Source organism: Triticum urartu, chromosome 7 (genome assembly GCF_003073215.2).
Source record: "Triticum urartu cultivar G1812 chromosome 7, Tu2.1, whole genome shotgun sequence".
Lineage (NCBI taxonomy): Eukaryota > Viridiplantae > Streptophyta > Magnoliopsida > Poales > Poaceae > Triticum > Triticum urartu.
This window is the reverse complement of record NC_053028.1, coordinates 492038310-492051036: the sequence shown is the minus strand read 5'-3', so window position 1 is coordinate 492051036 and position 12727 is coordinate 492038310. Positions and strand designations below refer to the sequence as shown.

Below are 12727 nucleotides of genomic sequence, written 5' to 3'. Positions count from 1 at the left end.
AATCAAAACATATTTCTTCATGGCGCCTTAGGAAATCAAGTCGGGATGAGACAACCACATTTTTATTTTTTGAAATGACTTTTTAAAAGTCCCTTACATCATCATGACATCACAGACATAGTTTGTGAAAATGACATTATAAAAGTCCATTATCTCGTCCTTGCTTTTGATTCAAACTATTCTTTATCTATCACACCTGTATAATCTGATAATTTTTCTTCTATTACAACGCACGAACATATTTGCTAAATTTTTTGCTAGTATATATTTCATATACTAGCAAATATATATATGAAATAAAGGAAAGGAAAAAAAAAAGGCGGACGCTTTTCTTTTTTGAGGAAAAAAAAAAGTCGGTCGCTTAGTTCGGTTGCTGCCGAAGCCCACCACCACATGTCGAGGTCCAACCCAGCCCAGCACACAGGACGCACCAATCGAAAACCACTTTCCCTTTCACTGGTCCTTGGCCCTCCCCACGCCGCGTCGCCGTCTCCGCCGCACCGCCGCCGTCCCGCTCCTTCTCCTCCGCCGGATCCACCGGAGCACGCCTCGAAGAGGAGCAAATCTCTGTACGCCTCTCTGCTGGATCTGTATCGGCTCCCGGGACTGCTCCTCCCTCTGTCGGTAAGGAAAGCCCCTAGCTTTGGTACAACCTTTTGCGGCGAAGAACCGAACCGAATCCAATCACTTCCCATCCGTAGCGTAGGCAGGGCTGTCGTAACGAGGGGGGGGGGGGGGGGGTGTGATGTTGCATCCAACGGTGCATCCGCCCATGTAGTATATTGCCACAGCATTTTGGGAATTTAAGCATCTCTTTCAGAAGGGATTTCGGGACCAAATTGGATTACTTTGTGCCTGTACCCGTCTTTAGATTTGTGTATTAGACCCTAATACACAGGTAAACAAGCTTAGGAACCAAATTATCTATCAGTTTGACGATATTAGCTTAGGAATCAAGGCACTTGCTCTTGCATTCTGTGCCTTGGATCCCAATCCCGATCATGGGTAGGGTCTGTGGATGCTCACAGGATGGGAAGGAAGGAGACAAAATATTTTGTACTGTATATAATTTCTGGTTATATGATCCATGTAGCACTTTCAGTGACTCCATGACATGCAATTGCAAATAGGGTTTCAATTTTCATAGCATCAACCACAAGGGTACTGCAATGGTTAGTGAACGCAGATTATAAATTCGTGAGCTCCCAAAAATGTAATCATGTTCTGTGCAAACGACTGAACGAGGAATTGTGGAAGAATTTTTTTTCTAACTTCCTTCGAATTTTCTTTCAGTAAGTCACCATGTCAGAATGCCAATTATCAGCGCTATGATAAATTGCATCATGTGTCGTTTACACATTTCAGCACAGTGGTCTATATAGATTCAAGTTACATGTGCTCTATCGAAAGGGAATTGCTCTTCTCTGTACTTAGCATATGGAGAAACATGAAGAACTTAAGCTGGGGTTTCGAGTGCTTCATTTAGTCTTAAAAAGTTCACCCAACAAATCTCACACATGGCCCAGGTGAAGCTTTGAAACAGCATGTACAGTATTATTTAGTTTCCCTCTCGACTCATTTGATCCTTGTTGCTGACAAGTTCCAACACTATTTTTCACTCTGAAGTTGCTAACAAAGTAACAAGTAGACAGACCTTGTTAGAGTGCTCTGTACTGTATACACGAAAGCTGTTTCAGTAGTTCCTGTTTTGATGTACAAATAATATTTGTTTTATCTGGAAAGGCTACACATCAGTAACACCTATTTTCCTTCGATAAAACAGAATATTTTTTTAGGGTAACACTGACTGAAGTCACATTTGAGTTGCTGCAGAACTACGAGTGTTAAAATTGTGTAACTTCTAGAGGGGAGCCAGAAGAAGGAAACCGAAGTCATGTGCTTGAATCTCTATGTTTATACTGTCACACATTTACATAGCCTTTGCATTTTGAATTGATATCAACATGTCCCACAAGTTGCCATAACATTTCCATATCTGTGTCCTGCATGCAGCAGCGCCGAGTTGCCGGAGCAGATGGTGGGATTCGGTAGCCTTGCTCCCAAGACCAAGAACCTGGTGGTGGGCGGTGGGTTGACGGGGTTCGTCTTTGGGGTGTACTATTACACCATGAGAGCAGTCGGCAGCACTGATGAGCTGCAGGTCGCCATCGACAAGTTCGAAGACCTGAAGAAGAAGGACGCCGACGCCACCCCCGCTGCAAACCCCTCCACCCCAGGCTCATCTTAGGAAAAACATGCTCTGAAACTTTTGTTTACCCGTACCGAGCTTCTAAACTAGTTACCTCACAACCAGAACCCAGAACCATGGTTTGGTTTCCGTGATGATAATAGGTCATGTTAGATAGAGCTTTTTATGGCATGGGTGGAGTCCAGAATTAGTAGTGCTTTAATGTTTATGGTGACCGCGGTGCCTGGAAGTTTGATATACTAGTACTGGAGTAGATTTTTTGGAGGCACGTTATTGCAGTTTGTTGCTATTATATATTCATTCCGTTCTTGATCACGAAGAACTTTGCAGTAACTCCCTGATCAACCTCAGACCACACTTGCACGGGAGCAAGCATCGGATAGAAAAGTGTTCCACCTCCATAAAACAAAGCTCGCCACGTGCAAAGAAGTCTTTTGGAGATCCATTTCCTCTCCAACATGCAAACACTCCTAACGCACTGACCAGAGGATTCACGCCAAAGCCTCGTCCAGAAGATCTTCAAGAAACCTCCTACGATCTTCAAAGGTTTGTCATGCAGCTCATCCTGGGGAAATGCGCCCTTGGAATCCATGGCGGAAAGTTCTTGCTTTTCTTGGTAATGAAGCAAAGAATTGAGGCCAGTCCTGAGAAGATCCATACCATACTTGCTATAGCAGCAATGCTAAGTCAAAGATGTGAAGGATGGCCGCCTTGTCAGATTCAGTCTATCTCTGAACCCTGATCGCTGCAGCACACACTAATTTGAACAGAAATGGATGGATTTCAGAGGAGATTTAGCTAGGGTTTGACCACTGGTAGATGCGCATATATGGCCAGCCGGAACACAAGGGCTAGGGTTTAACCTGATTACAAAAGTAGGTGAGCCTCAGGCTCCCACTCACTGTCTCTTGTAGGATTGCAGATGAGAAAAGGTGTTAGTAAACAGTAGAAGAACGTGCTATTGTCGTAATTCAAATAGCGTCACGCCGATGCACAGGAGCCCTTGGATCGGAGATCAACATGGGCTGCAACGTCTCCCGAGAACGAAGTGGTAAGTGGCACAGGAGGACGCTGGATCGGAGATCGGCGATCAGGGACGGCACACTGAGAATGAGCATAAACACTTGATGATAGTCAGACATATATTCATAACGAATGCACCCGCAACTCATACCAAATATATTGCCTCAAGCCCCAAAGCCTGGGAAAATTTTGTGGATAAAGGCGGAGTCCTCCCATGTCGCCTACTCCGGAGGCATGTTCTTCCATTTGACCTTCCACTGAAATGACTGGGATACTGATGTTACCCTGCACTCGAGGAATAAGCTTGGGTTCTAGTAATTCTTACAGACTCAATGAGGATTGTACCATCAGGATTAAGTGTGAGGTGCTGTAGGGATGGCCTTTGGGCCAATGTGCCTTTTCAATTGGGATACATGGAATGTATGGTCCAGTTGGCAGCCAACAGGGAGCAACAACTTGTAGGAAGCATTGTCAATGTGTTCTAGTACTCGAAAAGGACCATAGTATTTGGAATGAAGTTTGAGGTGATGGTGGATGCTCATGGATGTATGCATGTAGGGCTGGAGCTTGAGATAGTGTCTCCAAGTGGAATTCCCTGTCCTTTTTTTTTCTGTCAGCATAATGCCCATGAGTCTTCCATGAGATTTTTGTAGAAGTAGCTAACGCAAAGAGCTCTCAGAGACACAATGTTTGTTAGCGCGCATAAGATATCAATCACGCAAGTAATCATGGGTGTGAATTTTCACGAAAGAAGATGGTTACTACTGTTCGAGGTGGGCTAGTTTGTTGTCTCCATGGGTTGGGATGAGTCGATTAGATTGAATAGATGGGTTGAAAAGTCACGAAAATATTGTCATGTAAGATAAGAATATATGTTGTGATATACTAACAAATTTATCGAGCTGCTCATGAAACTCGTTAGCTCATTTAGCGTAACGAACTGAAATTAGTGATTGACTCTATTTGTCAAGAAACGGGCTGCAAGTTTAATAGTCGAACTATTGGGTGATCATTAAGCTCACGATGTACGCGGTTTTGCTCTAGTCCTCCGCTACCCAAAATACGTTCACCTGCAGCCACACACACTAGGGAACGTGAAGCCCATTCCAAATTAACTTGCACCTGCAACTCATACCGAATGAAAAACCATCAGCCAAACAGACACAAGACGGAGGCAACTGCACAGAACACATGGACAACAAAACACACCTAGACAAAGTGTTTAGCATTAGATTAGCACAACTACGGCATGCGGTTCCCAAAACGACCACTTTTCAGGGGCGTGACAAAAACCTATCGCCTTGAGGTTAATTTTTCGCACAGACCTACCACCTTCTGTTAGTGACCGGTTCGGGTGATTTAAACGCGTTTATGACAGAAATGGCCCACCCATCAGGGCTGATGTGGCATAATAGTCAACTATGTTACGTTTGACTGGTGCTTCAACAAAAATGTTATGTTTGACCGGCACTTTGAACGTTATGACATGTGGGACCCACATGTCAGTGTCAGCCAACAATAAAAAAATCCCAACCTCACTCTCTCCCTCAGTCCTCACGAACCCTCTCCCTGCCCGATACGCACAGCCGCCGCCAACCTCCTGTGCTCGCCCGCACGGGGCACACCTGAGGCAAACACGGCACGTAGTCGCTGCTGAAATTGTTTGTTCGCCCGGGTGCGTGTGCACCAGGGAATGACTTCCCCAATCCCCATGCAGCCTTTTCGCGCCTGCCTTCCTTCCAGCTTCCACGAACAAACGCAGAAAGCGTCTCCAGCAGTACCAACCAGCGAGTCAACAACTTCCCGCCAGCTCGTCAACGTCGTCTTCCTCCGCTCAAGAAATAGAAAACGCCCTCAACTCTCCTGTCCTCAGTGCTGCCTTTCTCGGGACGAGGAGGAGGCTGTGGCCTGTGTCAGGTGTCAGGCGTGCAGGAGAAGATGCCGCCGCCGGCGACCCCTGCCCCTAGCGCTACCGTGCACCCATGCTTGAGGACGCACGGAAAAGAGGTCGCTAGGCTGCACCTGTTCGACTGGATCGTGTTGCTCCTGCTTGTCGCCACGATTGGTTTGCTGGGCCTGGTCCAGCCGTTCCACCGCTTCGTGTCCCAGGACATGATGGCGGACCTCCGGTACCCCATGAAGCGCAGCACCGTGCCCGACTGGGCCGTGCCGGTACGGCACACATATACGCCCCATCTTCCGATGAAGATCATGCTCTGGGTTCCATACATCACTGATGAAATCGCAGCTGCAGTTTCCCGGAGTGAGCTTTGATTCTAGTAGTTTTGGGGTTTTCATGCAGGTTATTGCCGTCGTTGTGCCGATGGTTTTCATCGTTGGGACATATATCAGGAGGAGGAACGTTTATGACCTGCATCATGCTATCCTTGGCAAGTTAATTTCCCTTCTTACGCAAGCTAATTTGATCTTTCTGGGGCTGTGATGCCTCTGTGTGGTCACTAAGCTTATTTCTGACATGCACACAATATTCCCAAGCAGGCCTCCTGTTTTCCGTTCTTATAACTGCTATCGTGACCGTTGCGATCAAGGATGCGGTTGGGCGGCCGCGCCCGGACTTCTTTTGGCGCTGCTTTCCCGACGGAGTGCCGGTGAGTTCATCCCACAGCTTCCTCAGAGCTAGCAGTAGTTGCTTGTTTCTCCTTCGTCACCACTGCAAAATTTACGCGATTTCTAGCTTGAGTAATAAGTAGAACGGTGATGGGCTATCCATCTGTAACTCTGAGCTAACGATTCATCTACCCCAACACCCGATTTTAGAAGTACGACAACGTCACCGGAGATGTGATATGCCACGGTAAACCAGGCGCGATCAAAGAGGGGTACAAGAGCTTCCCGAGTGGGCATGCTTCAGGTAATTGCCGAAAGCCATTCTCTGAATCTCTGACGCCCGCAAAAAAAGCCTCTCACTCTTGCAATGGCTGGCTGTCTTTCTTGTCCTCTTCAAGGTGCTTTCGCTGGGCTTGGATTTCTGTCATGGTACCTGGCTGGCAAAATGAAGGCTTTTGATCGAAGAGGACACATCGCCAAGCTCTGCATCGTTCTTCTGCCTCTCCTTTCTGCGACGATGGTTGCGGTATCGCGGGTGACGGACTACTGGCACCACTGGCAGGATGTGTTTGCTGGTGGAGTCCTTGGTAGGTGTCAAATTCAGTTCAGTTACTTCCCGTCTACTGTAACTCTGATGATTCCTGAATTAAGATCACACAGCCGCTGATTGTGCTTCGTACAACTCCGTAGGATGGGTGGTTGCTTCATTCTGCTACCTTCAGTTCTTTCCACCACCCTACAGTGAACATGGTATGATCCATAGTTTCATATGTATATCAGAATAATAAAGTTTTCTTTCTTCTTATTTAGAAAAATATATCATGTGTCCACTACCGCCCAAGTGGGCTTGAAGACGTCTGCAGTTACCATAAAACACACGACTAAGCAAGTCTTTCTCTCCTTTCATCAACCTATAGTCAAAGGGATATCATTCAGAAAACCAATAGTCAAAGGCTGCTAGCATAGGTGGACATATGAAAAGGCAATGGGCCTGTCCTTGAATCACCAATGCATATCGTTTCTAATAAAGGTAGTCAATAAAAGTGAAACTTTTGATCGCTAGCTAATTTATGCTGTATTTTATAATATATTCATAAGACCAACAAATTACACAAGTTATTTCATGAACTGTTGAATAACAGGAGTTTGGCCTCATGCGTACTTGGAGCACATTCGTCGTCCGGAGGGTGAAATGCATGTGCAATCAACAACAAACTCGAATATGCACCATAACTCACTGCCACTTGATCTTTCTGGATCAAATGAGACGAGAACCACCAGCCATGCACTGGATTCCATGGAAGAAGGGAGCAGAGATCAGTGACAGATGAATGCAAGGTTTCCTCTTATTTATTTCCTTTTCCTTTTGTATTACAGGCTGACTTCATACCGTGGCACTACGTTAAAAAAAGGTCAATAGTGACCGGCCATTAACCGCCAATAGCAAAATTACAAGTGAGGAATTTCATGAATGCAGAAGTTATTTATAGATTTTCTCAACCATTGATGATGTCATCTGGAGTGATGGGCCCTTCCGTGTGGACCGGAGTTCGGTTGCAGTTGTGTTTTGGTTGTCGGTCTCATCCAGCGTTTTTGACCCGAATCCTATTTGGCGCCCTCAGCGTCAATTAACTGGGCTCCCGGCCTATTTCTTTCGCCAACAAGTTTTGGAAACCTTCTAAAAGTTTCCCACCGGTTTACTGGACTGGGTTTTTTCGCTGGTTTTTTTCACACGGTTTTTTGTTGTTCTGTTTTTCTTTTTTCATTCTATTTCCATTTTTTCTTTTCCCCTTTTCCAAAATATGATTTTTAAAATATCATGACTCTTTTTTTCAAATTCGTAGAAAATATAAATTTTATTATTTTCTGTATTTTGATAAAATTTCAAATTTCTCGAACTTTTTTGCAAAAAAATTGTGAACTTTTTTTCTAATTTATGTAATTTTTTTATTTCAATTTCTGAACTTTTTTCAAATTTTTGTTTCTTGAAATATAAGTGGATTTTTCTCTACTTCGTGAACTTTTTCATTTAAAATTTTAACTTTTTAAAAATTCGTGATTTTGTTAAATAGTTTGTAAACTTTTCTCAAATTTGTTATCTTTTATATATAGATTTGTGAACTTTTTATCAGATTTGTGATTTTTTGGAAAATGTTGTGAACATTTTCTAAATTCGTGAGCTTTTTCAAAATCTTGATGTATTTTTAAATTCATGAACATTTCTTGTTATCATGAAGTTTTTCAAAATTTTGAAAAGGCAACGGTGAGTCGCCAAGGGTCAAAATCAACTAGCCACCAAGGTAGTGAACATCGATCGAGCAAGCCTACCCATGGAGCGATCAAGCGAAACGATTGATCGAGCTTAATGATGCGGTATAGGAGGTCTGCATGTTCGAAGGGTTGCCCTCACTTTGTTTTTAGAGTCGGAGGTGCTGAGAAGGGGCCCTTGCGGTGACAATGACACAAGACAGGTGATTGGTTCCGGCGCTTGCTCAGCGCAGGCCCAACGCTTTTCTCCTGCGACGCTCGTCGATAGACTTGAGCTGCTTGGTCGTTAGCGCGTGCGGTGAACTGTTTGGAATTGGCCGATGCAAGCCTTGGCGTTTGTTTGCGGAGTAAGCTATCTCGGTGGTAGTCAATGGTGTAGCCGGAGTCACTGGCTCGAGGAGGAATGATGACGATGACATCGGATTGCAACCTCGATAGTGCTTTTCTCCTTGACGGTGTGTGTGCGTTCTTGTGTGGGTTGTCAGTCGCCGGAAGTGTGTTGTTTTTGCGGGCATGTTGTACCGGCTTTTGCTTGGTTTTCCTTTAAGAGCCGACTTCAAAAAAATAAAAAATAAATTTCATGAAAAGAAGGAAAGATACTGAGCGGAAGGGCTTTGAATCCTGATTCCGAATTCCTTCCCACCGTCTCCCGTCCATTCCTCGTTGACCCCTTCCTAGTCAATATGTATGTGAAATCGTCTTACGTTGTATGTACTAAAATTGTTCGGAAGACATGGTCAAAGCCCGAAGAAAGAGCAAGAAAATTTAAAAAGGTTTATCTAAGGCACATCTAGATGTGCTATAGTTATTGCACATCTAAGTGACACAATCAAGTATGAAAAGGAAATGAAAAAACTCAAAAAAAAAATTCACACGAATCTCCGCATAAGATCAATGACATAGAACTTAGATGTGCAATACATATGACACATCTAGACGTGCTTTAGCAAAACTGAATTTTAAAAAAAGCGTTAGCACATTGGATTCGAAATTAAAATTGTGCTAGCTGACAAAGAAAAAAAGAATATAACATAAAAATATTGGTTCTGAGTGGTTGGTAAAAGGACTCTAAATCCTTTATAAAAGCACCGGAGATCCATTGAGTGCCAAGTCCATACCTCGCTGATCCCTTCCTGGTCAAAGCAGCTGTTGTACCCCTATTTTTGCTCTTGTATCCTGCTCGCATGTTAGACGTGCTGGTCGTTCATGGATCGTTCTGTGCAGGGACATCCTCGACCAACGAGGCGGCAGCGACGCTACCGACACCGGCGCAGCAGCCTCTGCCTACGCGGCAAAGTGCACCACCGTTGCACTGGAATTAATTTCGCCCCTGGTCCTGGTGGGGAGTATATACTGTAGTGCTAGAGCGAAATACGTCATCTGCTGATCGAATCTTCTTCTGGCACATCAACCGTTTTATACAGGCATGCCCTGGATATTTGGTAAAATGGATAGAATATGCATACAACATGGGCTGAAGAACATGATTTTAGATCTGGAAACCGGCCAGCCAACCAAGAGAATGCCTCGACAACGATCCACGAAATGATTGGCCCCTAGATGCACATGACTGGCACGAGATGTGCCAGGACTTGGGACTCTGCCCAGTCTGGATTCGCTCTTTTGCCCACATGGTCATGGCCATGCCAACTAACTTATGCCCAACACATGTGGATTTCTCCGATGCAGAAGTATGTAATCGTACATGTACCACCCTGTTGTCATGTGAATTTCTTGTAGTTTAATCCTCCGTAAGTACACAAGTATGTTTTTCCTGGCGCTCTGGTCCCTTCGCAAAAACCTAAAAGGGCTTCAAAAAAAAGTTTTTTCTACCCGTAATCATTTATCGACAATAAAAAACCTCAGCAGCGCTCGCTTAATCAGGTTTTGTTTTTTGCGATGGGCTTAATCAGGAATATTACCGTGGAGCCTGCATGAAACTCAGACCTTGAACCTCACGTTTCAGGCGAGTTTCTCCTCTCTTAATGAATGAAAGCAGCGCTCTCGCTGCATTTCGTCAAAAAATCTTCAGCGGCAAAGGAACTACACCCCGTGCCCGGTTCAAAAGAAAAGTCAGTGATCGACACGGGAAGAACTACTTTTGGCACTCCTGGACATACCACGTGAAAATCATTGACGGATATAGACGTAGTACTAGCATACTGTGGGTTAATGTTTCTCCCCTCATGTAAAACCTTGGTCCGCGTAATTCATCCAGAAGTTAGAAAATGTTGTTTCAAAAATAAATAATGCAAATTTACGACGGTAAGATGAAGAAACATCTTCTTTTAATGCAAATTTACATGTGCTACATAGTCAATCATCTTTTCAAAATAAATAAATTGTACAGCAGTCTCTGTTGAGGTAACAATCCTGACAATGAATACTACATATACGAAAGAGAGGCAGAGCCTTGCTACGGCACAGGTGTAACACTCGGCGTTTACAAGTTCAGACCCCTCTCAGAGGAGGTAATTGCCCTACATCTCGTGCTCTAAGACTTGTTTTTTTTTGGGATGTGTGATTACAGAGAGTGCTTAACCCTTGCTTAGGAGGAGGACGCCTTATATAGAGTGTGTCACTGCTCCCTTCACTCCCATGTCGCCAAGGTGATTAATGTTGATAGCTATGGCAGTTACAAGAGTAAATAGCTACAACTACGGCTGTTACAGGTAACTGTAGCCTTGACTATACTTAAAGCCTTGTTTAAGACTACTCGATCGTTGTAGCTCCCTCGTTGTCCCTTCATCTTCCTTTTTTCGACTGGTGATGGTCGGGCCGACTAGAGGGAAGGCATCCGAGTGCCATCGGTAGGGGTGGAAAGTGGTAGCGGATAATCCGAAATATCCGATATTCGTATTCGAGAAAATGCCTATTCGTATCCGAAACATCCGCATCCGAACCAAAGTGGAAATGAAAATTACCCGTATCCGAATTTATTAAACAAATAAAAAATAAAATATGGTAGGAGATTTTGACACAAATATGGATATGGAAGTGGATATATCCGTATCTGAATAAGATTATGGGAGGTATTTTTTAAAATTCTAGGCCAAATATTCCAATTATCCAACATAAAAGCCAAATAAGCGATCGAATTTTACTCTTTATATGATTAAACTTATAAATTATTATGCATTACAATAGTATTTATTCATAAACCTATTTATCATTGACTTATTGTATGTCACAAGTTGATTATTTTAGGTCACATAGCTATCGACTAATTTACTTAAGCAATATGTTGATATTATTCGTATCCGTTCCGAATCAAGAAAATATTCGATACGTATCCGTATTCGAATAATATCCGAGCCGCATCCGTATCCGATAACATCCGTATTCGGATTCGTATTCGTTTTGAAAATATGAAAATGAAAGTGGTAAGAGCACTATCCGATCCGCATCCGATCCGTTTCCACCCTTAGCCATCGGTGCATCCGAGTGGACTTCCTGTCTTACACATCCGAATGTGTCTACGGTCCACGGACCTACCAATGATGGTGTGGGGCCCTAGGTGGGCCCTAGATGACAGGTCCTTGACCCTATCTGTAGTAGGTGACCTCATCATTAGCCCCCGAATCGGTTGAGGTTTTGTTGGGCAAACGGAGTGAGTTTTTCGGTTCAGTCCAAGTGCTTCAGTGGCACTCGGAATATGTTTCCGAATAGTAGTCCGTCGCGCCTTGGATGAAAACACGACGGACTCTGGACTAAAGGGTTCCCCAAGTGATTGGGTGTTGTTGATCGCCGAGTAAAACTTGGTGGCATTCATATGTCTCTCAGGAGAGATAGACTTGAGGTCCGAGTGTGGACATGCCATAAAAACCCGAGTGGTGACGCCGACGCGTGGTCGGACTCTCCGGGGAGATGCCACGCCTTATCCCGGGGGAACGCCAACGCAGGCCATCTCCGAGTCCAAGTTTATGAGGCATGCGCCTTGGGTCCTAGTGGAAGGGCCAAGTCAACCCGCGGAGGGGCGTCAAGATCATCTCATAGCAAACCTGAAGGTGACTTCGGTCGGGTGTTTTACGTGTCCGAGTGCACATGGGTCACCGCGGAGGGTGGCCAGTCGAACTGACAAACGTCCTTTAGGAAAGGAATGGTGGGTAATCAATCGGATTGATTCACCGCGGAAATTCCGGGATTCCAAATTGAGTGTGCGCGCGTAGAAGCGGTAACGTCATGGCTTAGTGGGGAAAGTGGGGCATGACGCCTCAATTTTCGACCCGCAAATCCGCTACGTATCGTGGTTTCCTTGTGCACTTTGTCGCTATTATATTGGTGTCGTCGATCCAGGGATCAACGGTTGAGGATCCTGGGAGCGATTTCACCCGCGGTATAAGAGATTTCGGGGCTAGGGTAATTCCCTCAGATCCCCTTTTCCTCTCGTCTCCTCCGCTTTTCTTCTCCACCCGACCGCTTACCCTGTGTGCCAGAGCACTCGAGGCCATGGCGAAGGACTCCACGGCGAAGGTGGAGATGGCAAAAAAGGCCAGGAAGGCCATGTCGTCGAGCTCGGGTCCTCCAGCCGCCAGCGCTTCGGGGGATTTGATCCCCTCGCGGCCTTGGCAAAACGGCTGGAGGACCTCACGGAGGAGCTCATTCCAGCGGATCAGTGGAGGCATCCGAGGGCGGGCGAGGTCGAGCCGGCCTCACAGG

At 45.0% G+C, this 12727-nt stretch overlaps 2 protein-coding genes across 2 annotated transcripts; both read left to right on the top strand.

Annotated features, from left to right (window-relative positions):
• Window positions 1-402: 402 nt before the first annotated feature.
• LOC125524154 lies at window positions 403-2501 on the top strand. The gene is made up of 3 exons (XM_048689227.1): window positions 403-624; window positions 1294-1526; window positions 2014-2501. Exons 2-3 carry the CDS (start codon window positions 1438-1440, stop codon window positions 2246-2248), a joined length of 324 nt encoding a protein of 107 aa, XP_048545184.1. The 5' UTR covers window positions 403-624; window positions 1294-1437; the 3' UTR covers window positions 2249-2501.
• A 2495-nt stretch (window positions 2502-4996) lies between these two features.
• Window positions 4997-7303, top strand: LOC125520928 (lipid phosphate phosphatase 2-like). Its single transcript, XM_048685971.1, has 7 exons — window positions 4997-5404; window positions 5535-5622; window positions 5732-5841; window positions 6011-6104; window positions 6199-6387; window positions 6491-6550; window positions 6943-7303. Exons 1-7 carry the CDS (start codon window positions 5171-5173, stop codon window positions 7122-7124), a joined length of 957 nt encoding a protein of 318 aa, XP_048541928.1. The 5' UTR covers window positions 4997-5170; the 3' UTR covers window positions 7125-7303.
• The last annotated feature ends 5424 nt before the right edge of the window (window positions 7304-12727 follow it).

Coding starts and splice junctions, on each gene's coding strand:
- LOC125524154 (XM_048689227.1), top strand. CDS start 1,438: ATGGAGAAACATGAAGAACTTAAGCTGGGGTTTCGAGTGCTTCATTTA. Junction 1,527..2,013: donor AAATCTCACACATGGCCCAG/GTGAAGCTTTGA, acceptor TCCTGCATGCAG/CAGCGCCGAGTTGCCGGAGC.
- LOC125520928 (XM_048685971.1), top strand. CDS start 5,171: ATGCCGCCGCCGGCGACCCCTGCCCCTAGCGCTACCGTGCACCCATGC. Junction 5,842..6,010: donor GCTTTCCCGACGGAGTGCCG/GTGAGTTCATCC, acceptor ACCCGATTTTAG/AAGTACGACAACGTCACCGG. Junction 6,388..6,490: donor GTTTGCTGGTGGAGTCCTTG/GTAGGTGTCAAA, acceptor ACAACTCCGTAG/GATGGGTGGTTGCTTCATTC.